Source organism: Drosophila ananassae, chromosome XR (assembly GCF_017639315.1).
Source record: "Drosophila ananassae strain 14024-0371.13 chromosome XR, ASM1763931v2, whole genome shotgun sequence".
NCBI lineage: Eukaryota > Metazoa > Arthropoda > Insecta > Diptera > Drosophilidae > Drosophila > Drosophila ananassae.
In genome coordinates, this window is record NC_057932.1 from 16,400,454 (window position 1) to 16,427,000 (window position 26,547).

The 26,547-nt window shown below is 36.3% G+C and overlaps 2 protein-coding genes across 6 annotated transcripts in view; one reads left to right on the plus strand and one right to left on the minus strand.

Moving 5' to 3' along the window:
- Positions 1-638: 638 nt before the first annotated feature.
- Positions 639-23,415, minus strand: LOC6505169 (cytosolic purine 5'-nucleotidase). 5 transcript variants are annotated; one of them, XM_044717421.1, is made up of 9 exons: positions 22,868-23,415; positions 21,231-21,518; positions 20,268-20,356; positions 3,717-3,790; positions 3,445-3,658; positions 3,230-3,376; positions 2,612-2,732; positions 1,097-2,071; positions 639-1,037 (listed from the first exon to the last, which is right to left on the minus strand). In XM_044717421.1, the coding sequence occupies exons 2-9, from the start codon at positions 21,321-21,323 to the stop codon at positions 897-899; spliced, it is 1,854 nt and encodes a 617-aa protein (XP_044573356.1). In that variant the 5' UTR covers positions 21,324-21,518; positions 22,868-23,415; the 3' UTR covers positions 639-896. The 5 variants fall into 5 exon arrangements, with proteins under 5 accessions (XP_044573356.1, XP_044573357.1, XP_032307965.1 ...); XM_044717422.1 differs by lacking the exon at positions 21,231-21,518; XM_032452074.2 differs by lacking the exon at positions 22,868-23,415 and having other exon boundaries at positions 21,231-21,569.
- The window catches only part of LOC6505098 (cuticle protein 21.3), a 49,923-nt gene continuing 27,534 nt past the window's right edge, over positions 4,159-26,547 (plus strand). The window contains exons 1-2 of the transcript XR_006507765.1: positions 4,159-4,809; positions 21,842-21,894. The gene's annotated coding sequence lies outside the window, so the exon portion shown is untranslated. The remainder of the gene's footprint in view (positions 4,810-21,841; positions 21,895-26,547) is intronic.

Sequence of the window (26,547 nt, forward strand, 5' to 3'; positions counted from 1 at the left end):
AAGTAGTTGTTTGAGAAAAATTTTTTAAAGAGCTATTTAGATTTAAAAAAAAAATGTCAAAATATTTTATTTATTTAGTTTTTTTTATCTATATAAGTTTTAAAAAATTAAAGAAGTACTAATTTCTATTTTAAAATTAAATTTAAAGAAGAAGTTTCTTAGAAAGTACGCCCTACAGCCGACCTTCCTGAAAACCTCTTCAGAAAATGTTGATTTTAAAATAAATTTCTAAAAAAATATATGAAAATTTTTCAGAGACAAAAAAATGGTATTATTTCAATACTAAAATAATGTATTTTTGAATTTTCAAAATATATTTCAACATAGATTCCTTTAAAAATAAATAAATTAATAGTTTCTTGATCAAAAATTAAATTCAAAACTAAAAACCACAAAATGGGATTTTAAAACAAAACTTTCTTAAAGAATTATATTAAAAATATTTAAAAAAATATATTTCTTATTCAAAAAATTTATAAAAATTATAAAATAGAACCCCTTTTTTTATATAATCCCTAATTTATAATTAAAATCCTGAAACCCCCAAGACCCTCCCCAAGAAAACCCCCCATTTCTTCAGTTTCCACCAATTTATTTCTGTTTTTTTTGTTTCTAATTTAAAAAAAAACACACAGTTATATATATAAGTCTATATATATTATATATATATGGAACCAGCTAATGTATAATGTATATATCGTATATGGTATATATAGTTTCACAAATCTGTGCATCTCGGGTTTAAAATCGCCAGCAAAAATCGTTCATTTCACAAAAAAAAAAACAAAAAGCCAAAAATAAAAAAATAATTAGGATGATTTGGAGTATCGAGGGAGGGGGGGGGGGGGCGCTTTGAAAATTCGTTGATCCTTGTTGTTCCTTAAACGGGTGTGTCCTTAATCCTCGGAAGCCTCGCGGAGCGGCTGATCGGAGGGGGACTCGGCGCCACTGGCGGTCTCCTCCTCCTCGGAATAGTCCTCGTCGTGGGTGTGAGTGACGACGGTGGGCGTGGAGGGGCGTGTGTGGACAATGGAGCTCTGAAAAAAAGGACATTTTTAAAGGATATTATTATTAAAAAAAAAAAAATTAAACTCACAGCACGATGCAAGTCCTTGGCATCCTTGGTTGGCTGCTGGGGCAGATCATTTCCAGCCATAATCCTGGCTGGAGGAGTTGGCTCATCCGGAGAGCACATGGAACCAGGACCCGGACCCGGACCAGGAGCTGGAGCTGGAGCTGGAGCCAGCTGATCATGGGCGACAGTGGACTCGTGGGGCAGTAGCATGGCCGGAGCACGGAACATGTACGAGAAGGGATAGTAGATGAGATTGAGCAGGGTGGCGGCATAGACGTCGGCATACCGCACCACCTGGCTGGAGAAGAAGGTCTGCCGGGATCCGGACCGGAACAGGGAGCCCATCATTCCATAGGCCATGTCCATTTTGTGGGTCACGTCGCGGATGCAGGTGCGCAGCTGGGAGATGTCCGGCTTGACCTTGGCGCTGGAGTCCAGGTCGCGGTAGAGGTCGCCCAGCTTGATGTCCAGATTTTGGAGTTCCGCGAACAACTGGCACTCATCCGTCCAGACATGCAACTCCCGGACCAGTTCCGGGACAATGAGGAACGTACGCCATCCCCGGATCTTCTTGGACTTCAGGATATCCCCGAAGATGTGATCTCCAACGTAGAGGACGTCCTTGCCCTTGGCGTTGATGAACTTGGTGAAGAGTTCACAGGACCCTCCGGAGTACACCTGGCCGGGCTGCAGGGGGCCGATGTGGGTGCCGATCTTGAGGCCACCGGTCTTGGTGTCCACCTGCCGGAGAACAGTGCCCTCGTCGAAGAAGAGCGGCTTCCGGGCATCCACCACAATGACATCGAAGTAGGTCTTCCAGTCGCGGTGCGGCTCCTCCTCGGTGGCGCCATGTGGGAAGTCGAACAGATAGGTCATGATCTCGTTGGTGTAGGTGTAGTCGCTGTTGGTCAGCATGAAGAGCTTGGCGCCGGACTCCCTGATCCGGGAGAGGACGGTGGGCAGGCGGGCGTCCTTCTTCACATAGTGGGCCATGTTCTGGGGGTATTTTTAGGTTTTTTTTAAAGTATTTTTTCTAGTATTTTGTCTAGTATCTAGTAACTAGGAGCTAGTAGCTAGCGACTAGGAACTAGTAACTAGTATGAAGTATCTAGAACCTAGTAACTAGTAGCTAGTAATTGTTAGCTAGTAACTAGTAGCTGGAAAATAGTAGCTAGCAACTAGTAACTAATTACTAGTATGAAGTATATAAAACCTAGTAACTACTAGCCAATTACTAGTAACTAGTAACTAATTACAAATAAATAGAAACTGGTAACTAGTGACTAGTACCTATGAACTAGTAACTAATAAGAAATAAATAGTAGCTAGTAGCTAGTATCTAGTAACTAGTAACCAGTAACTAATAAATAAATAGTAACTAGTATCTAGTAACTAGTAGCGAGTATCGAGTATCGAGTATCTAGTAACTAGTAACTAGTAACTATTAACTAATAACAAATAAATACTAACTAGTATCTAGTAACTAGCAAGTATCTAGTATCTACTATTTAGTATCTCTTTCAAAGTAATACCCACCTGAGTGGTACGACGCTTCAGATCACCATCGGAATGCACCCAGTCGACGGCGCGACGCACGTCCTGGAAAATCGACTTGTACGTGAAAAGGAAATCGCCAGCTTTGATTCCGCGCTCAACGCTGTCGGGGGAAAGAGATGGGTGTAGAGTAGAGTGGAGAATATGGAAAGAGACAGGCAGAGTGGACAGTAGAGTGAAAAGTTAAGAGAGAGAAGGGAAATGGTTCTTCAAAGCTTACAAAAAACTATATCTTTTTAATGAAAATTTTGAGAAAAAAAAATATTTTTAAATCTATGATCTTGTTTTGAACTTAAGGCGAGTAAGTATTTTTGTAGTATTTTAGTATTTTTTTATAGAAGAGAAATATTAAGAAAGCTAGGGTTAAGAATTCTTCAAGGTTCTTGTTAAATATTATCCTATTTTATATTAAAATCTAAAAAAAAATTGTATAAAATTATTTTAAAAGATAGTTTCGAACTGTCTCTTGGAAAATATGTAGTTTAAAGCACTTTTAACTTTAGTATTTTTTAAGGGACTTGCTTGAAAAGCTTCAAGTTGTAAGTTTTCATAAAAAATTCATTAAAAATGTCTTTATTTTTTAAAATCTAAACCTCTTACCGAACAAACTCATTGCTGTTTGTGAAAAAGTCAGTGAGACAGGCCAGGAGATAGGTCTCCGGAAGGTTGAAGAGCGTGTTCAGGACATAGACCCGGGACTCGTCCAGTTTGAGAAACTTATTCGGATACAACTCATAGACCTGGTGACTAAAAACAGAAATAGCAATTTAAATATATTTACAAATTAAAAATAGATTAAAATAAACAACACTTACTGCTTAATAAACTCAAAGCCATGGACACAGACCAAAATATTGCCGTAGGCATCCACTTTGAGCAAATTTCCGTACAAAGTATCGAACCAGAGGCCTCGCACGGGGAAAGTGGGATCGTATTCGAACTGAAGGATCTCCTTGGGATAGCCCATGGACACCAGACGCTCCTTGACGAGATTGAAGCCCAGTTGCTCATACTGCGGGGACTTGTACTCTAAAAACAATTTTTAATTAAATATTTTACAATTAATTAATTTATTTTTGTTACTTACCTGCCAGGGTATAGTCCATGTCGAAGCCATAGTACTTGATGTTCTCCAAATGCAGTGATCTGTTCACAAAGACTCTGAAAAATACAAAAAAAATATCACATTTTTTAAATTATTATTTTAGTAAAAAAAAGTAATGCCTACTTTTAGGCTTTTATGGGAAAAGATGAAAAGAAAAATAATTATTAAATATTTTTTATAGTTTTGAAAAATATCTATGATATATAATTTTATATCACTAAAATATTACTTAATATCATAAATATCAATTTTTCCCTGTTATCCCTGTTAAAATTAAAAAAATATCCCCTTTGGCGCCAAAGATCGGCACACTGTTAAGAAAAAGTACCATCACTGTTAATTACCCACCTATTGGCCGGCCCCCCACGGCACCTGCACTCTCACCTCACCTCAGTCTCGCTCTCACCCCACTTTCATTCTCCGCGATCGGTGAAGGGTTGAGTTCAGCATTTCACCACCCTGCTTAGTGCGTCGGTTTTTGGTGCTCTTTGTTTTTGTTTCCTAATCAGTGATTAAAAGTGCGTTTAAATCGGCAAAGTTGTAATTAAATTTGAGATAAATGTGCAAACTAATGATAGTTACACTTTTCGCAACTGTGGTTAGTGAAAGTAACTAGTTATTTGAAGTTTTAAAATGAGACTCTTGAACCATGGTGAATTTGAGTGGCCGCTGCCGGCGTCTGTTTTTGATTTGCTTTGTTTTTGTGTTTAAATGGCTTTTAAAGCTTAAATTCTTATTAAATACTATAGTTAAATGTTTGTTTCATCGAATTATGTGCCTACATATATATTTAAATCATGTTTTTGTGTTAAATGCCAGGTGCATGGTGAAATTCATGGCCGCCGGGGACCTGCGTCCAATTGCCGTCCATTTTGTGCATGTTTGTTTTTGTTTTTGGTTTTGTGCGTATACGTCACATGCAGGCCCCCCAAGCGCCAGCAAAGTACCGCTAACTTGTCAAAGCAAATGCACTTTCCTTTGTCATGCCTATTCGTGAATATTGAACTTGTTTGTGCTTGTCACTTGGTGGCGCCTTATCACATGGCACTTGGATTAACGGGAACAGTTATTAAATGTGAGTTTTTATTACAAATTATTAAAAGTATTTATTATTTAATTAAATATAATAATTATTATTAAATAAATTATTCTAACAAAAAATTGATTTTTAGTATTTTTTTTATTATATTTTATTATATTTATTCTATTAAATTTTGTTTTATCCTATTCTTTTTATATTATCTCTTCTATATTTATTATTTTTTTTCTATTTTTCTATTTTTATTTCTATTTTTTATCTATTTTTATAGCCCACCTGCCTACCAAAGAATAGTCAGTTGTAGTACTATTTTTAGTATTATTTGTAGTATTTAGAATTATTCCTTTAAAAAATAGCACTCCCTTGTTGAGTTAAAGAATATCTACAATTTAATTCATATTCTATATAATTCTATATATAATTCTCTATATAATCCTATATAATTCCCTAATCTTTATTGATTTAAAAATACTATACTCCTCTGGAATGTGGATCGATTTGTCTCTCAGATCGTTCGATTTCTCCCGGAGGGGGTTATCTGGGGGGGTGGGGACAGTCTGGGGGGTTATCGGCTGCCTCCTTTCCGGGGCGTGAAAATGGCGTGAAAAACTTTGCATGTTCGGGTGGGAAATGGCGTGAAAAGCGATGCCATTGCGATGTACAATTTCCCAACTTTTTGTCTCTTTTTTTTTTCTTTTTTTTTTTTATCCTTTTGGCCAAAAAGTCCTGCGGTCAGCAATTAGTGTTGGCAACTTGTGGTGGGCAGAGGAGGCGGGGGGTGTGGCGGGCAGTGTGGTGACGCCTTTTTTTGGTTTTTCGCGCTGCCACGCCTCCTTTTGCGGGAAAACTCATTAGCGGGGCACATGGGAAATATTTGGAGGGATTTTTTTAACACTCTTTTGGAGAAAAAAAGGGGTATAGCTTTGGTTTTCAATTAATTAAGGTTGAAGGGGGTACTTTATTATATCTTTTAATTAATTGCTTTATTTTTTATTTGTTTTTTAATTAAAATTAATATTTTTTAAGGTTTTAAGAGCTTTTTCTTTAAAAATTAAACAAAAACTTGAAAGAAAAGATAACTTGGAGGGGGTAAGAAGCTTAAATAGTCTTTTTAATTAATAAAATATAAATAATTAATTTAAAATATTTAAAAATAATATCTAAAAAAAAGTTACAAGTTACTAATTTTAATAGTTTTCTGATAAACCTAACCTAGAAAATGTTTAGAGGACAAAGTTTGAGGTTATGTGGCACCTAGCTATCTATCTCTTTCTAGTATTTAAAAAAAAAAATGAAAACATGGAAATCTAAGAGATTCTTGACTTTCTGTCCCCCTTTATTGGTTTTTGTTTCTTTTTTTTTATTTTAGTTTTTTATGCCCTAGATATTCTTATATTTTTTTTTTTATTTTCTTGCCCCATGTTGCAAGTAGTGTGTGTGTGTGTGTGTGTCCTCTCTACTAGGGACCATGCTGTGCGTTTATTTATTCTGTTCCGTTGTCCCTTTTGGCGATTCTGGTCTGGTTTCAGTTGAAAATTTGCCAAATAAGCGAAAAAAAAAGTTGCATCCTTCCACTTTTCACTTTTGTTTTTTGTCCTTTTTTGTCTTTTTTTTATCCTTTTTTTTAAGGATTTTTGGTGTTAACCCAAATTCGAACAGAATACATAAATCTGAGACAGCCCAGCCATAATTAATTTTATTTTTTCTGGCCAAGTGTCACCAGCAAGTGTGTTTTTTATTTTTTCTTTATTTTTTGGAGATATGTAAACCACTATACCCCCTAAGAATATGTCCCAAAACTTAGTTAAGAGTCTAAAAATAATAAAAATAAATGAAATCGCGATTTGTGATCAAGATTTGAGCCTCTAACTGATAGCTTCCTGTTCAGAAGCCTCTAGACTTGAATTCTAATGGGAATTAATCAGAGAACCCCTACAGATCTCTCCTCAAATCTCTTAATTCTCTAAAAATAATCTCATAAATGCACAAAAGTGCACTTGCGGCTGTTAATTTCAAATGATTTTCTATTAATAGCCGGGACACTACCGGGAAATTATTTCAGATTATTATGTTTTCTATCGATTAGCCTCGACAGTCAAATATAGTGAGTGCCACACGGCGTATGAGCAATATTTGTATTTTATTTGCCTCTCCCCCCCTTAGACCTCACTGATAACAGAGGCCCCCCTTGAACAGCATCAGAAATATTATTATTTTTCCTCAAAAATGTCAACAAACTGATTGCCGATTGCCGATTGGCTTTGTTTTCATTTTTCCCCAAAAAGGTCACTTTGCTAATTTATATTCTTATATATTTATTTATTTTTCATATTTTTTGTATTTTTTACTTTTATTGATTTATTTTTAATAAATATTTTCGTGTTTTGTTTATTTTTTTCCATAATCTCAGTTCATAATCAGTACATTGACTTGCGACTGATAGGGGGTACTTTGTTTTAATCTTTTTAATTTGTATTCTTTTTTTTAGGTTTAATTTGGTGTTTTTAATGGTTTTTTAAATAATTATTTCGACTAATTACACGAATATGAGGGTTTTAAGTGCTTTTTTTTGAGGATTTTTTATTAAAATAATTGATGGAAATTATAAAAAATAAATAAATATGTTAAGAATATATATATACTTCTGATTTAAAGATTTAAGGCATTTTTCTTATTGTTTTAAGCATTTATAAAATTTAGATAAAAAAATATATAAAAAATATGCAAAAACTTATAAAGAAATAAAAAATAATAATAAAAAGAAAAATATTTATAAAAAAAAAAAATAAAAAATATCAATAATATTAATATTAAACATAATTTTTTTTTAATATCAAAACAGTCTTATTTTCTTCATAAAAAATAATTTAAAAACATATTTTTAACAAGATTTCAACCAAAAATACAACTTTTTAGACAAAAAATATATTAAAAATATTATAACTTATTTTTTAATAATATAATATAATAATAATAATAAAATAATAATAATAAAATAATAATAATAAAATATAATTTAACTAAAATTAGATATTAATTTAGGAGAAATAAGAGTCATATTTGAATAAAAACACTTGCAGGACTAACAGAGTCTAGTAATTACGTAACCAACTTACGCATTCTGTGGCAGATAGTGGCAGATGTTGCTGCCACAATGTTGCAGTTGCAAGTGCAGTTGCTGCCCCTGGGCAGTGGGAGCTCCTGCTGGTAGCTTAGTGCCGCTGGCAGCTGCCACAGTAACAGGGACTGCCCTGCCACTGACATCCAGGACATCCAAGACATCGAGGACATCCTGGCCAGGACTTGACTGGCCTTTATTGTTGTTGTTGTGCATTTTTTAACTAAAAGTAAGAGGACATCGCCGATTTGTTTCCCATTTTTCGCCTTTTTTTTTGCGCTCTTGCGGCCCTGCCTGTCAGTCTGTTTCTTGTCCTTCAAGGATGCTCCATTGTCCTTGTTCTACTGTCAGGTCCTGGCTCCCGGCTCCTAGAGCTCCTGGAGCCACTGCTGATTAGATTCCCACAATCCGCCAGCGCCAGCACATAGTGGCCATAATTCAAGACCCCCCCTCCCACTCCACCACCCACTCAGGGCCAAAGTGGCTCTCGAAATCAAAATTCAAGTCATGGCATTGCAAGTTTATCCTCCTCCCCCCCTCTGACCACCAACTGACCCCTCGGACATAACGGGGAATGCGTCATCCTTGCCCCGTAATCCCTATTGTGGCACTACCAGGTTGCACTTCCTCCAGTCTATTTTAAACAGCTCCCTTCCGGCATCTCGCCACCTCGGCATCTCCCAACAGCGTCATTATCGGAATGAGTCCGACTGTTGGCTGTGACGCAGGGCAGATGCCACGTGCCACCTGCCACCAGCCACTTGCCACTTGCCACAAACACTTTTGGCAACAAGTTTAAGAATTTATTCTTCGACTGACATTTGATCTGGGGACTAGAAAGGGGACTTGATGGCTGAAACTTGATACAATTCTGATATAATTATGACTACTACTATTTCTACTACTTCTACTACTATTTCTACTACTAATTATTATTCTTTTAATTTTAAATAACTTTTTTAAGCCAGAATCTATAGAGATTCTAAGCCAAAAGAAAGAGTAGTTCTGACAAGTATATTTTAGGACTATTTGGTCATAAAATTAATCTTTCTTCGGAAATCATTATAATTCTCAAGTAGTTCTAACAGGAATGGAAATAAAAATCTCTGGAAAATGTTTATAATAATATTATTTTAGTATTTCTGCTTAGAACAAAAATGTTTAAAAAAGTCTGAAAATTCAGAGTCTGAAGATTGAAAATGTGAAATATAATTCCCAAGTGGTTCTAGCAGAAGTGGGAATAGGAAGATATGAATTTTAAATATTATTTTTGTTAAAAATTTATTCAAAAAAGTTCTAGTTGAATATTGAAATGTTTGAAATCTGAATTATAATTCCCAAATGGTTCTGACAGAAAAGGAATAAAGTAAAAGATTGATTTTCAATCAAGCGAATAAAATTCTTACAAAAATAGTCAATAATAAATATAATTTATATGTCTAACTGACAAGAACTAGTACAACCACTAGTACAACCACTAGTACAAGCTATTATCTAGAACAGCAATCAACAATCAAAGATAAGACTTCCAAAGCCCTTAAACCAAAACTACTTCCGGGACGGGCCGTCTTCTGGCTCTAAAGTGGCCGCCCTTAATTGGCGGATAGAAGTGCCACCCAGGACTATTAATCAGATCCGCCAGCAGACCAACAATGGGTAGCGGCAATCAGCAATCAGATGCTCTCTCAATTGATAAGTGAGCTTCCTAAATTCAATTATTCCTCCTTTCAGGGGCCCAGGGAGAACGCAATTCGTTTACAAGGTCAAGTCGGCTGTTTTTTGGGAGGGGGAGGGGGGTGGCGGGGAGAGTGGGAGCAGGCCCTTTTCCGACTCCCAATTAAAATCAAAATGGCAAACAGGGACCTGGTGGCTTCTATTGCGGTTGCGGTTGCGGTTTTGGGCTTTTCGACCAGCATCCTCCCCCATCAGTGTCCCTTGGCGGCGCAATTGGGCGATAATTGACTTAATAAGCATAACCACGAAACCAAATAGCCCACACACTTGGGCTGGACACAAGAGTCTCGCATGTGTTGCCGCTACACTGGCCATCAGGGTTGGGGGTTTGGGGATTTGAAGGTCATCTTGAAGTAAGAAAGTGAATTCGATAAGAAAGAAAGCGTTTAAAAAGGCTTTCTTTTTGTTTATTTGCTTGAGAAGCATGGTCACACTGTTCATAATTGAAGCAAGACTTGGTAGATAGCCAGAAATGGTATTTTTTTCAAATAAAATATTTAAGAAAGTGTTTAAAAATGAGCTGGGAGACTATGAGGACACTTAAGAAGAGAAAAATACATGTTTTTATTGGCTAGATAGTTTGAAACTATGGTCACACTATATAAGAAAAGGGCAGGAAGCTTAAAAAACAGACAAAAACAGGCATTTCTTATTATTTTTTTTTATAGAAATAGATAAATAGTAGAAAAGTGAATAAGAAAATTATTTAATCTTGTGTTTTTATTACCTTGTTTGCTGAAAACATTGGTCACACTATTTAAAATTGATATGAAATCTCAATTATTGGACGAAAATGGTATTTTTTTTATAAAAATTAATAAAAAACTAGTAGGAAACTGAGTTTAAAAACTATTAAGAGAAAAAATAGTAGAAAATTATCCAATTCTACCAACTAGATAGTTTCAAACTCTGGTCACTCTAATCAAAAATAAGGCAGAAACCTAATTACATACAAAAAATTTCATTTATTTAATATAACTAGCTAAAAAGAGTATGAAAACTCAGTTAATAAACTTTTAAGACAAAAAAGCCACAAAATATATGCTTTTTTTCCAAAATCCTGATAGTTTGCAACTTTGGTCACTCTAAAAATGAATAAAAACTAACCTCAAACTGGAAAATAATGGAAACTGAAGCCATCTTTCATCCAAAATCATCACAAATCTCCGAAAATCAAGTTCCAATCAAAGTAATACTTGATACAAACGCCCCCTATAGTCCCCCCCTATAACATATATCCTCAATATCTTAACCAAAATCCTCTCAAGAAACCAAGCTGACCAGTGTAGCTGGTCAGGAGCACTGTGACAAAGCAATTCGCAGTTCACTTCCGACACGAGTTTACGTCTAATTAAGGCCTTAATTGCCAATAGCACGAACACTTCTTCTCTCTTCACATCCGGAGGAGGATATTCCTTCTTCTCCTTAACTTAGAGGGCGGGGGGGGGTGAGTGGAGAGGGGTTATCCTACTGTTAAGGAACCAAGAACCGGAGGAGTGCCCACCAATCGCCCGGACAGCGCTCGAGGCGAAAGTAAACTGAACAGAGCTTAGAACCAAAAAACAAGAACCAGAAACGCCAAAAGCCTCGAAACCAATAGTAGAGCTGTACCCCCCCTTTTTTTTTATTAGGGGGAATGCGTGGGACGATTGGTGCTTCATTTTCGGAGGTACGCATAGTCTCTATAGTAGTCGGTAGTCGGCATCGCGTGCGACCTTGACTGGCCCGCTGAAGGGTTGTTGCTATTTGGTTCTTTATTTTTTCGGTGGTGGTCCCCCCCTTGGAATTGGATGGAGGGCAGGGCGGGCCTAATTAGGGGCCCAGTGGACACCCCACGGGATGATGCTGAGGCCACTAAGTGAGCTTAATCAAATGGTTGGCTGGGATGATGGGACGAAGGGAGATGGACCAGCAGAAGCCGCTCTTTTTTTAGAATATCAGAATAATAATAGAGGAATTAATAGAGAGACTAGTAGGGAGACTAGTAGAGTGACTTATAGAGAGACTGATCTTAGTAGCTAAGATATATCATCGATTCTTGTGGCTTTCGGCTTTCCTTGCATCTACAGGGTACTTCTGCTCTACCCAACCTCACTTTAACCTAATTTTAGACACTTTAGGTCTTTTTTGTTAGAGATTCTGCATTTTGAAGATTTTTGAAGCTCCTAGAACGTCTTACAAGCTTTTAATAGAAAAGACAGAGCCTCCTAAGACCTTTAAACTATAAAATCTCAACAAAAAAACTCTCTTTAGAGTGACCAGAGTAGTTTATACAACAAACAAAGTGGCCATCTGTAGTTTCTAGACTAAAAAAGTAACTAAAATGAAGTATTGAAAGCAAAGAACTAGAAAACTGTAGCTGTCTTGACTAGAAAAGTAAAGAAAGTCTTAAAAATAAACTTTATAATTATGTTTTAGAGTGACCAGATACTCAAAAGCCTACCTCAAAGTGACCATGCTTTAAAAACTGCCAGCTAAAAGAAGAAAAAGCCCAAAAATCCCAATAATTAAGCTGAAAATGAGTTTAATTATTTAACCCGCTTTGTAAGAAAGCCCCTTAACCCCAGAATGCCGCAAAACAAAAAAAAAACCCCAATCTTGAAGACTTAAAGCCACAAGTCGGCAAGTCTCTAAAGCCGGAAAGTGATGCGTGAGTGGAAGACCTCATCATCGAATGCCACCTGGCTGTGAATAGTTTGTGAACTATTTGCGACTGAACAGGAGATGGAAAACGAGTTGAGGCGCGAACAGGAGCAAGGAAGGAGCAAGGAATGAGCAGCCAGGAGCCAGGAGAAGCCAGCTTGAAGCCAGGACCTCTTCAAAACAGATCCCACACACGTGCCGCACGCTCGCCCACCGCTTAGCCGAAGGAGCAGCTTGTTATTTGCATTTTAATGATGCAACGGCCAATGTCAAGGCATCGCATGGAGTGGCCTTGAAGCTGGGCTAAGAAATTGGGTGAGTTTCAGAGAGAGGGAGGACATGCGGACACACGGACACACGGACAGAGGGACACCTGGACAGATGAGGGATAATTAGAAATGAAATTCAAAATTAAATCGCAAATTTGTGGGAATGTAATGGGCAGAAATATTGCAATTTGCAAATGCGACATGACATTTGTTTATTTTGCGACAAATTTCGGCATTAATCAAAATATTTAGAAACCAGATTGCAATCAGAGAGCCATGACCTTTGGCCTTTTGACTATTTCTTCCACAAATACGAATTAAATTGGAATTTTGGGTCAAAAGAACTGGTAGAGATACTTTTCCTTTCATTTCACAATTTGTTTACTTTATTTTTAAATATTAATTATTGTTTATCTTCGGTTTGTTTATTTTTTAGTATTTTTTTTTAGGCATTTTTTCCCCAGAACTAATCTTATTTGCGATTTATTGCCAAGTCTATTTAACGCATTAAAATCCCATAAATTCTGGTTTTAGTTTTTGGTTTTCTTTCAATTTTAAATTTAAATAATTTATATATAAATTATTTGTGTTTTTTTTTTAAGAGAAAGTTGCAATTAGTTGGCTTTTTTTACGGTCTGGGTAACTCGCATAAATTAGCCATTAAAGTGCGCCAGTTGTAACTGAAAATCGGAATAATAACAGGAGATTTTATGTTTCGGGAGTAGGGGAAGTTTAAATACCCTACCTTAGAGTAGGGTGTTATGGGATGTAGTCTGTTTCAGCTATTTTTCTGCAATTTTATATATTTCTGACAAGAAAAGAAGGGTTTTTACCAAATCTGGAGTCTATAGCTTTGAAAATAGGGGAATAATAAGCAAAAAATGCATGTTAGCGGACAGACGGACAAGCGGACAGAGATTTTTAATTATTTTTATAGATTTCTTTAAGATATATTTATTGTTTCTTACTTATTTCTAAGTCTACTAAGAAAACAAACTCTGTACAAAATTTGAAGAAAAAAGGACAAAAAAAAAGAGAATTATTTACAAAAAAAACACATTTTAACGGACAGACGGACAAGTTGACAAGAGATTTTTGTTTATTTAGATAGTAGATATCTACAGGAAGTTAAGAAATAAAAGTTTCCAGTAAGAAATAAATGATTTTTAAGAATAAAAAGCTCCAAAAATATTAAAATAATTCACAAAAAACACATTTTAACGGACTGTCCGTCTGTCTGTCCAAGGGGATTGGAATAGTTATAGAATATAGACCACTTTAACCCATTTATTTCTACTTTTAACTAATTCGACCTAGAACTCTACCTATCTGTTCAAAATTTTAGCTGAAAAGGCTGAAAAATGAGATAATAATTGGCAAAAAATGCAATTTTAACGGACAGACGGACAAGCGGACAAGGTTCTTATAGAATATGGTCCACTTAACCCCTTATTTCCTAGTCAAGTCTATGTCTTACAGAAAAATAAAGATTTGTTCAAAATTTGGAGAAGAAAGCTTAAAAAATAAGTTAATATTTCGCCAAAAACTCTCTTTAACGGACAGGCGGACAAGGGAACTGCGATTTTTTGTTAAATATACAGAGATATAGCTATTATTTCCGACTTATATCTATGTATTTTAAAGAAAACAACAAATTCTATCCAAAATCTTGAAAAACAAGAAAATAATTAACAAAAAAATGCAATTTCAACGGACAGGCGGACAGACGGACAAGCGGACAAGGTCACACTAAATTGGTTATACTTTTCAACAAATTGCAATACCCTGAACCATAATTGCAAATAAAAATAATAAATAATAAAAAAATATTCAGAATTAAATGGAAAAAGTGATTCTGACTCTGTGGCAAGTGGAACTCTGTGTGGCAAGTTGGATACAAAAATGAAAAATAAATTTAAGCGAATGTGAATTTCAATGAAATGCAAATTGCATTAAAGTTTTTTTTCCCCAACCAGCAGCCCCCTCTTGTACTACCACCCCCATCCCCTCTACACCCCCCTCTATGTATGATGCTGCAGGCAGTGTTCTTGCCACAGCAGCAGCTCCTGTCGAGAATGTTCGCGGCGTTTCCGGTTCCGGGGCTACGCAATAAAAGTTGCCAACTACGTGACCCCCGCGGAGGACTCAAATAGAGGGGGGGAGGGGTGGAGGGGGGGATGACATGCCTGATTTAAGACAATCGCGTGGAGGGGGGATGGGAAGTTGGTTGAGACAGGTACAAAGGAGGGGAGGGGGTGGGGGTTGACATTGTTTGCATTTGAAAGGTGGGGAGACAAAGGGCAAGGGGGGAGAGGATATTAGAGGGGGGTAGGATTGGGGGGATCACGTAGTTGCAGGTGAAATAAAAAAAAAAAACTAAAAAAAACTCAAAAAAGGAAAAACATATTTAAAAAAAAATTTAAACTCAAAAGAAGAATTTAGAATTTATAACTTGATTATTTTTTAAAAGAAAATGAAAATATTTCTGTATTATAATCCATATTTTTTTTCAGTGTAATCAGCCCTAGAAAGGCCTCACCTTGAGAATTATTCCCCCCCTAGAAGCATCGAAGGGCGGTGAGGGGGGGGGGACTAGCACCCAGAAACATAAATATGCCAATTTAGTTGATTGATTAAGAGGGGAGTGGGGAGGGGGTAGGGGGGGTCTGATTTAAAGCTAATCTGTTTTGATTGGAAAACAGGATGGAGAAGGGCGAAGGGGGGGGGACTCATTAAAGCACGAATTTGCATTAATTGACACATTTGAGAGGGGGGGTGACGAGGGGGGGTGGCACGACAATTAGGCACTTTGCCAAAGAAATGGCCCAAAACTAGTGTGTGTGTGTGTGTGTGTTAGTGTGTGTGAGTGGCCAAGGGCATGTTCATAACTGTAAACAGCAGATGGGCTTGTCAAGAGAAAAAGGGGGAAAGGGGGGTCTCCATAACATACTCAACACATTAAAGTACATATAGTACTTAGAGACTCCCCCCTAGGGGGTATACCCATCGCTAGTTACTGGCAAGTTATTGGAAAACACAGATGTTGCTGGGAAGGTCAAGACCCAACTAATAGAGTCCCCCCCTAGCTCTCTAGTGTACCCCCTTTTTTTTTATATTAAGTATAGTACTACGAGGTGGACGATAAGGGTGCATGATTCAGTCGAGATTAGGCGGGGGGGGGAGATAGCACTAGGGGGTGGAGGGGTGAGGACAAGGGAGTTACTAACCAGGTGACGTAATACATCAGAATGTGGTGTGTCAGGGGGGGGGGACTGTAATCCCCGAGTTGGATTTTGAAATCAAAACTGGAGATTAAAAGAGTTTATTTTTCGATTTTTGGTTTTTTGTTTAAAAAAGTTAAGTATAAGTAGGATTTTTGTAGAGGTTTTTAGAGATAACAAGAAAAAGGGGTTACTTAGAGAAAGAAATAGGGGTTTTTGCTCCAGAGAGAATTCCAGAGAGAGGTCTGGAAAGAGATCTAGATCTAGATCTAGAGATCAATACCTACATAATACTAAATAATAAATAAATACTAAATACTATAAATAATAAATTACTTGAAATACTATATAAATACTATAAATATAACAAATAATAATAAATAAATAATACCGTAATACCTTAATACCTTACATCTGAAAAAAATACGTATACTTAATATTTAGAACGTATACTTGATATTTAAAAAAAAATTAAAAAACCATTTTTTTTTTTTAAATTAAGATTTATAGATAATAGCCTCACTTATAGAACCAAATTATAACTCAGAACTTGTAGACTTCCGGCTTAATTTTTATTTTTGAAATTGTTTTTAAATTTTTTATTATTTTTTATTAATAAAAATAAAGCATATTGAGGAGAAAATGATTCAGAATATGTGTTTAGTTCGATTTCTGCCACAAATTCCAGAACTAATCTGGAACCCCACCAGAACAAAGCCAAAGCCTCCTAGTCATACGTGGCGTATACGTGATATGTGTCATGACCTACTACGTATACTTGATATTTTAAAAAAAAAATTTATTAATTTTTGTTTTTTTTGAATTTTGAATCCCCACCCCCTGCTCACCTGTGACCCAGTTCACGCTTGTGTCCATGGTAGCCCGGAGTTCCGTCCGCCCCCACCGCCACCCCGTTGAAGACCGACTGATCCATGTCGGCCTCTCCTATTGTCTGCTTCCGCTGCCTTTCGATCAGGGAGGATATGGCGCTAATATCGGGGATGGAAGGAGTGGAAGTGGAAGTGGAAGCGGAACTGGAATGTTTTGGCTGCTGTTGTTGTTGTTGTTGTTGTTGCTGCTTCTGTGGCAACTTGGCTTGTTGGCTTGGTTTCTGCAACGGTTGTGGCATCTTTGTGATTTCACGAATTAAATGGCCAACAATTCTGCTGCGACGCTGCGTTGTTGCTGATAAGAGAGAGTAGTGGCCAAGGGGGGAGGGTGGTGAGAGTTAGAGAGAGCGGGAGAGAGAGAGAGAGCGCGATAAATATCTTATCAGCTGTTCGGCGACGTCACTGCGATTCGCGCGATTTCGCTTGGAATGCCTGGAATGATCTCGCGTGGCAGAGTCTCTTGTCTCTCGCGACTCCTTTTCTTCTTCTTCTTGACACACACACGGTGGCACACAACACACCCCTTACCCTCTCAAGACTTTTCACTTAGTTTTCTTTTTTTTCTTGTTTTTGTTTTGGTTTTTTTCTTTTTGTTTTTGTTTTGGTGAGTGTGTGTGGAAATACGATCGAGACGAACAAAACAAAATAACAAAAAAAGGGTTCAAAACGTAAAAAAACGTGCGAAAAGACGTGCGATTGGCGGCGAATTTTTCCTTCTAGAGCTGGGCAGAAAAAGGCAACAATTTCGGTCAACGTTCAGTTTCAGTTTCAGGCGCTCAGTTTGTTTGTTGATGCTTTTAAACCATCGCCTCTCTCTTGGAGCACAGCGCTCTCTTCTTCTGCTCTCCACCACTCTCTCTCTCTCTGTTAACAATTTCAACTGAAAGTGCAATCGGGAGCAATGGCGAGAGAGTGAGAGAGAGAGAGTGCCCCCATCAGAATGGGGTAATGGGAGAGCAAAGCTATTGGCGCATGCTTGCTCTTTGTAAGGGGGGGCTTCAATACGGATAGAGCGCAAAAAAGTAGGCTTTAGGGATATTTAGGGTTTTCTTGTAATTAGTCTTTGCAAAAAAAGGGAAATTTGGATATTTGATTTTATAATTAAATAAAAAATATGTATATAATAATTTGTGTACTTTTTTTTTATTTTTTCTAATTTTGAAAGTAAAGATCCCCCCTTAAACTCTCTCCTATCAGAGCTATGCTCTTTCTCTTCAATGTCTAGTCTTGTGTTTGTTTTTGTTTTTGTTGCCTTTCGTAGATGTCAACGTCAACCTTTTTTTTATTGTTTTTTTTGTTGGTAGTGCCGAATGCCTTTTATGCAATAAACAAAAAAAAACAAAAAAAAAATGTTTTCAACTTTGTGCTGCTACCCATCACTCGCTCGGGGCATGATCAGTCTTGCAAAAGGTCAAAGGTTAAATACAGAATGTAATTACAAATTTACAGTTAGATTTGAAATTGTTTTTCTCTTCAAAGGACTATGAAGGAAGAGAGGAAAAGAGAGAGTATCAAAAATTCGAGAGAGACCTATCTCGATCTCTGCTCTCTTCCAGTTCATGCTGGCTCTGTTTTATCTTCACGCCCTGCTAGCTCATTCCAAAATAGCTCACACACCAAAAAAAAAAACACAAAAAAAAAAAACAAAAAGCCAAACAACAAGTAAGTGTCAGTCAGAAAATGGTTGGAAAGCGAACAAGAGAAATGAAATTATGCACACAAGAGCCCCAACAACAACAACAACACGAAACACACGCCTACAGTAATGGTGAGATAAATAGTTACGGTTAATGAGCAAGAGAGAGAGAGAGTAATTACTCATCTCAGAGATACTAGTCACTAGATGGTTGGGAATTATAAGGTTCTAGATTTATGACCTCCACTGTGCCTCGTTAGAGACATAGTATGTGGCACACTCTGCCTATTTATGGCCAAGCAGCAGCCCACGCCCACCAGGGGGCAACGACTAACAATGAGCTTTACTGTTAAAGTGAGAAAAAAAATAAATATTCAAAAAAAAAAATAATAAAAAATATATATTTAAAAATAAATTGAAATAGTTACTAAACTATGTATTATTATTATTTTTTTAAATATATATTTTTTAAATGAGTCCCTATTTTTTCTCAGTGCATTTGTTGGTAGTGCGTGGGGGGTTTGTAACTTTGCTAAGTGGAATATTTTTTTTTCTGCTTCTCCGCCCGACTGATATGTTTTCGAAGCGATATGTGCCTCAGATTAGCGATCGAAAGGCCACTACTGACAGACCATAAATAAATATTTTTATTTATTTGGCCTGTAGTTAGTTATGGGCCAAAATATGCAAATCCTGTGACACCTGAGGCCCAGAAACAGAACCAGAACCAGATAGATGACTGAATTAATTATGATTCCAATTAAAATTTTGATGGGTGTGACTGGCAGCGGGTTTCATAAATATTTCATCAGTCATTTGCATATCAGAGAGTGTTATATATATATATATTTTAGCCTTTTTTGTATTATTTATTATTATTATTATTTTTTTTTTGGGAAATATGTGTATCAGCTCCAGCTGGGCTTCTCTTATAAATAGACCTGTCTCTTGTTCTTCTCTGCCCACTCACTTAGCACCTTTTCGGATCGTGGCTAGTCTATCTATCTATCTATCTCTTTCCCGCATCTCTTTCAACAAAAAGCAACAACAACAAGTGCATCGTGTCAATGTCAATATGGAGATAAACGCACACCACTCTCTTCAGTTCCAGAGTGCCCACTCACATGCATTTTTGCGGCACTAACAAGCCAATTCACCGTAGACACCCCCCTCCCTTGCCACCACACCCCACTTCGGCCCGCTTATCGGCCTCACCGCCTTGGAAAGTCTCTGAAAACCGGGTGATAATGGGCAGCGTCACGAAAATATTGTAATCAGCAGAAAAACACAAAAATAAAAAAGAGGAAAAATATTTGCAAGAGTTTTCTTGACAAGCTATAGACGACTTTATACCTCCTATTCTACCTATTCTCCCATTAATCTATGCAAAAAGGACATTTTCTCTTGGGAATTCCCGCCATTTCTTCAAATTTCCCCAAAGGCTTCAAATATTACTCATACGCAGTGTGGCTCTAGAACCAGTATTTATTTTCAATTAAAAAATAGTTATAGATTAAAAATAGTATAATCTAACTTAAAATCTAACATATATCTACTATAACTTACAATTAAAATATATATTTTATAAAAAATACTAAAATATCCCCTCCAGGGTATCGATCTCTCCACCTTAAGAGAAGAGTATTTCAAAAACCGCACTATCAAAGTCAGGTTGTCAAGCGAATGTCCTCGTTTCGTGTGGATTAACTTGCTAGTTAGTTAGTGCTGTTTTTAGATTTGTTTTTGTTTTTATTTTTATTTTCTTGTTTTTTTTTTTACGGCGAGATAAGACTGTAAGATTGGCGTAGAAAACAGTTTGCTCTTGGCATTGACCGTGGAGAGATGGACTCTCTTTCTTTTCCTTTTTTTTTAGAGAGAGAGATTAAGAGAGTAAGAGCTTTGCACTGAGAGAAGTTTTAAGTACCGCTTTTCTAGTTTTCTCTTATATTTAAAAGGAGTAATTAAAAATAAATATAAACTCACCTATGAGCCGCATGACGGTAATACTTTTTCGGCTGAGTGGAGGCGGAACTAGGTCCTGGAGTATTCGGAGCCGAATCGTTCATATCGTACTGGAAAAAAAAAAAAAGAAAACAAAAATTGAAAATTGGGAAATTAATGAGAAGCTTCCAGCGCCCACACACACACTCTATTGGGGATTATTTTAAGGAGGACTCAGTCAGTGGCTCAGTCTAAGTGCTTAGAACAAAAACAAAAACAAAAACAATAATAACCCAGTTCCTTGAGGGGGCTGGCAGGCTCATGCCCCCTCCCCCACCACCACCCCCTTGACTGACACAATTGGCACAAGTTTAATGAGTTTTGCTGCAACTGATTGATGCCTCAGCGCTCCTGCCTCTCAAATATATATACTATATTTAGTATATATATTATTATTTCTGCACGGAAACCCAAACTGAGCTATTATTGGCTTAAAAATAGAACTATTCTTAAGGTCTTTAAACATACTTTTTGGGAAATTTATTACTTTTTTGATAATAAGTGTGACCAGTTTTGAGTGATTTTTTTAATTCCATTTTTTGCAATATTTTTTAGATTTAATTTTTTTAAAGCTTTGTTTTTTTTTTGGAATTTAATACATTTCTGCTAAAAAGTGTGGCCAGTTCTTAGTTTGATTTCTTTAATTTGTTCTTTTTTGTAGAGTTTTTTAATTAAAAATATTATTATTTCTCCATGTTTATCCCTCGAAAACTTTATTTTTTAATAAAAACTAAAAAGGTATAGGTTAGGTTCTAAAAATAACAACTCAAAAAGTGTGACCAGCTCGAATTTATAGATGTTTAAAGTAATTTGTAACTTTTTTACTGTCTTTTCCTGTTTTAGACTCTTTTTTCTAAGAAGTTACATATTTTTATTATTTTTATCCAATAATTCAACTTCTCCTCTACTCCATCTTGTTTCAATTTCTCTCAGTGTAGTACTTACTTGGGTGCAGGGCGAGCAGTTGCAATATTCCCTATCGCAGGTCTTGACACACTCCTGCTGGCTCCTGACAATCTCATTGGTCGTGGCCTGCATTTTGCCTAAACTGGCATAGGAGCTGCTCCCTCTCCTGCTACTGCTGCTGCTTCTGCTTCTGCAATTTGGGGCACGTGGGTCCTGGAAGTGGCTGCCACTCCTACGACTGCCTTCGAGGATCTGGAGCCTGGCAACGGGCACTGGCACTGGGTTAGTTGGAAGGCGGCTTGTTAATTGGCGGTAGTGGCGGTAGTACTGCAAAGTGTTTATTGAACGGCTTAAAATTCTCATTGCCAACAAGGGGAGGGTATGATGTGTGTAGGCGTGTGTGTGTGTGTTTGGCCAACTAAAAATGTAGGTGTATGTGTGTTTTTGAGGCTAATGTCCTTAAAATATAGTTCTACTCTAATGTTTAATTTGTTTTTATAAACTTTTAACATAAAACTGGTATTTTAAGAAGATTTTTAATCATAAATTTTGGATTTATCAGATTTACAAATTATTTATATTAATTATTACTTAATTATTTATTATAAACTCATAATATTTATAATTACTTTGAATTTTTCTCTTTTTAGTGTGACCTTATTTCAAGAAAACAACAGAAATCTAAAATTATTTTCACGAAAAAGTAAGTATTTTATGTGTTAACTATTTAAAATGACTTAAAAAATCTAGTTTACTTGATTTTTTTCTTAAAAAATTAATCTAAAAAATTAGAGACAAATTTCAAACTATTTTAAAGTTGAAAAGTAAGAAAAAAAAACAAAAAAAAATATAAAAATCGCCCCAAATACCAGCTCTATATTATTTTTATAATTTTTTGTTTTATAAATATAAATAACAATCTAAAATATTAAAGAATAATTTTAAACTATTTTAAATGTTAAAAATAAGCAGATAGACAAAGAAAAAATACAAATATACCCCCAACACAGTTTTATATTTTTTTATAATTATTTTTAATTTTTTTTGCTTGTTATTTGTTTAATTAATATTAATAACTAAACAAATAAAATGCAAAAAAAAAGCTCAGCCACCTTGGAGAAGATTAAAATCCAAGGCCCAAAAGTAGGCAACATTTTTATCGCAGCCGGTTTTGTGAAGCCTGCATTTTTGCATTTTTGGTCGGCAAGTCGGGAAGTCAGTGGCGTGGGCGGCCAGCGATAGGCACTTGATAGCCACTTTTGGATAGATATCCACAAACATACATATATGCTTTTAATTAAGAGACCCCTTTTTTTATCGCATTTCGTGGGACGACGCCACTGATTTGCTGATTAAGCTAATTTATCTTGTTTTTTTTTGTGCTGCGTAATTGCGAAAAACAAGTTTTGTGTTTGTTGTTGCTGTTTTTGTTGTTATTTTGTGGCAAGAGCTACCGGCAAACAAAAAAGTTGCAAAAATCACATGACGCCCTAGTAAGTCCCAGCAAAAAAAAAAACAAAATAACAAAAACATATAGAAAATATCGATCTATCAAGGTGCCAAAGTAATGTTTTTGGGGGGAGGAGGTCTATAGGGGGGGATAGGCTCTAAAAATACATATGTCACAAGCAACAAAAACAACAACAAACACAATATGAGTCATTACAAAAAAATACCTTTCTTTTTGCAGAGTTTGTAGAGCAGTTTCCTGAAGATTTCACAGATTTTCTCACAGTGTCTTCTTAATCTTAATTATTGCTTTTATTTTTTTTATGATTTTTAAGTTAATTTTTAGTTAATTTTAGTTAAATTTTTTTATTAAATTTCCAGCACTTTTGCGCTTTTTATTTCCACGCACGCGGGGCCACTATTTCATAACACTTTCAGTCTATATTTTTTTCGAAAAAGTTTTCCAAAATTTCCACGCCAGAAACGCAAAATGACACAAAAAAAAAATAAAAGAAAGAAGGAAAACAACGGCAAAGACGGCGAAGAAACACAAAGAGAAGAACTTTTCTGTAGAATGTGTGTCGGAACGAGCACCGTTTTGTTGACTTTTTTCTATTTCCGTGGAGACTTTTCCAATTTTTCCACTATTTTCTTCGATTTTTGTTCAGTTTTTGTTTCAAAATGTTGCTGCTTTTTCGGCCGCCGGATGATGAGATGTTAGTATTTCGACTATTTTGCTTTCGACTCGTTTTCGTTTACATTTTGGACTGCAATTCTGACAGTTGACGCGCAGGCGCTCTCTCTCCACTCTCTCTCTTTCGCTTTCATCGAGATAGCGGTGGGGTAGGTGGGAGACGCAGAGACAGAGAGAGTGGAGCCAAGAAGTACCTCTGGGGGGGCGAGATATTCTGCAGTTGCCGGTCAAAGCTCTCCCGTTGTTTGTAAACAATAGCTCATCTTAAACGCACCTGGCAATGCCGTCATCTGGCTGGCTTCTCTGAGTGTTTGGCGCGCATTTCAAATCGGAGAGCCGTGGGTGGCGCAAGTTCCCAGTGACCTTTTGATTAGGAATTTATGGATGCTTTTTGGTCATAACTTCAAAGATTTCACATCTGATGGGTTTATTTTAAGGGAAATTTAAGAGGAAATGTTCAATACAATTTTTTTTTGCCTTCTACACTCAATTTCTTCTTTCTTTTTCATGTTTTTTCTTTCTCTTTTACTGTTCTCTTTGTATCTTGCATCTTTTTTTCAATTCTTCTCTAATATATATTTTTTTTTGTAATGTTTTATTTTTGAAACTTGAACATAATCTCATATTTTTATTTATTTATTAAAAAATATAATTTTGATTATTTGGTATAATTTTCATATATTTTTATGTACAAATTTTTACTCTTAGTTTTTATGAAAAATTAATTTATTTTAAAATAAAACTATAAAAAATTGATTTAAAAATTATATTTTATTTAAGAACCCCTTTAAGAACTCTCCAAATAGCCATTTTAAGTGGAAACTTCTGTTTGAAAAAATTCATAAAAAATAAAAATAAATTCTAGCTCCTAAATCCAGACCCTTAAATCAATTACCTTTATTTTTTTAACGAGCTCTTAAATTGGCGGAAACTTTGTTATTTAAGGATGAACTTTGGGTGTTGCAACTTGCAATCTCGGTTGCAACAATCTCTTGCCACTTGAATGGCTTCGTTGCAGATATTTTTTGAAGTTCTCATACTCTCTCAGAGGTCAGTATAATTTTTTATGAAATATATTAGCTTAAAAAGGCCTATTTTAGTTATTTTCGAAGCTGTCCGCTTGTCCGTGTGTCCGCCAATTTGTTTCTAGCTTAAGTTAGAGCCTCAGTTTTGAAGATATTGTCTTCAAATTTGGTAGAGAGTCTTATTTTCTTGGTAGTTGATATATATGTTGGAATGGCAGAGATCGGGTGACTATATCCTATAGCTTTCGAACAACTGATTAGTCAGAAAAGTCATAAATCTTGTGTTTTTTAAGAGAGATATTATTATATTGAGTATCTTCTAATGTATAGATACTAGCTATCCTTAAGATTTATCTTATAATTTATGGATAGAGTATTCATTCTTCAATCTTAATCCCTCCCCTAAGAGACCCTCTCCCCTCTCCCTTCTCATAGATTATTATTATTTTTTTTTTCTAAAAACTCGCACCCGCCTGCGGTTCTCACCTTTCCGCTCAAGTTGCGCCAATAAATTTGTGAGCTTTCAATGCTTTTAGTGCCCCATGGATTACGGCACTTTCTTCCGCGTGTTTTCCTCACTACGGCTACGGTCAAGTGGGAAGTGGCAAGGTGGCAAGGTGGCAAGGTGGCAAGGTGGCAATCCCTACTTGGTTACTGACTACTGACTACTGGCCAACTGGTTACTGGCCATTGACCATCATCATCATCATCATCATCATCATCATTATGCAACATGGCGAGTGTGGCACGTTGCAAGTTAGGGGTTGCCTCTTGGCGGCCTTTCAATAAACTGGCTATAAAAGAAAATAAGGAGCTAACTTGGCTTGGCTTTGTTTTTTTTTTTCTTTTTTCCCGCCAAGAGTGTAACGGTAAATAACGGCCAGTGAAGTGGCCTGGAAGCGACACTCTGCAACTGCAACTGCATCTGCAACAGCAGTGGCAGTGGCAGTGGCAGCCACTTTACTTGCAACTTGTAAGCCAAATACTGCCAGACTTGGCCAACTCATCCGGCGGCCAATGGATTACTTTTTCCACTTTGGGCCTTCTTGGGAAGGAGTTCCGGACGGAAATGATTAAGCCGGGCCGAGATATTGGGGGTTAAATGGATTAAAAGAGGGAGTCTTGAGAGGGAAATTTTAAGGGAATTTTGAATTGTTTTTTGTGAGAGTTTCTTTGTTTTTTGAGTTAAAAATGTATAAAAACTATGAAATATTTAATAGAAACTAAGATTTTAGTTAAGACATAAGTTAATATATTATTAAAAATTAATCTTAAGGCTTAATAGATTTAATATATATTTTATTTTAATTTTTAAAAAGCTATTAAAGCGTAAAACTGCTTAGTTTGCTGACTTTTTTCCAAAAAGTTCTCGTTTAAAGAGTTATTTTTTATAAAAAATAAATAAATTTAAATAAAATATATATATTTAAGTATTTAGATAATATTTTTTTAGCCTTAAAACACCTCCAAGACCGCCAAGTTAATTAACAGAAAACACTTAAGCCGAAAACGATTTACTTTCGTTGCCAAAAGGCCGTAAGTGGAAGAAGGAATCTCGGATCTCCGGGTCTGGTGGCTCCGCTTCGGGCCATGTTTACGGATTACGGATTTGTGGGCCAGAAGTGCTTAATTGCCTGAAACCGGACCAAAGCCCAAACAACACTATAGGCCCGACAAAACAATGCCACCCCGACCGAGTGCAACCTGCAACTAGCCACTTGCCAGTTGCCACTTGCCAGTTGCCAGTTGCCACTTTCGGCTAAAAACGAATTTTGGCCAAAATGGCCAGCGGCTATGGCCGGTTTAATTGCTTTTCTGGCTCTCTGGCTTTAATGAGACAGACTGTGGGCCTCTATCTCTGTCTCTGTCACCGGATAACGGTATGCGTAATTAACACAGAAATCAAAATAAAAATAGGAGAGGAGAGGAGAAAAAAAATAATAAAAAACAATACGACAGGTGGGAAAATAATGGCAAGAAGGAGGGATTAAGGTGGGATATTATAGGGGAGATTATAGGGGCCGGGGGGGTATGTAGGTGGTAGAGGCTTCTAATTGCTTTTGGAGAGTGTCTGAAGTTTATATATTTTATTTCTATTTTTTATATAATTTTTTATATATATTTTAACTATTTTGTATCTATTTTTTATTATTTATTATCGATTTCTTGCTCTCTTAACCCTCTAAAA

Coding starts and splice junctions, on each gene's coding strand:
- LOC6505169 (XM_032452074.2), bottom strand. CDS start 21,554: ATGAGAATTTTAAGCCGTTCAATAAACACTTTGCAGTACTACCGCCAC. Junction 20,357..21,230: donor ACTGCTCGCCCTGCACCCAA/GTAAGTACTACA, acceptor TTTTTTTTCCAG/TACGATATGAACGATTCGGC. Junction 1,038..1,096: donor CCAAGGACTTGCATCGTGCT/GTGAGTTTAATT, acceptor CCTTTTTTTCAG/AGCTCCATTGTCCACACACG.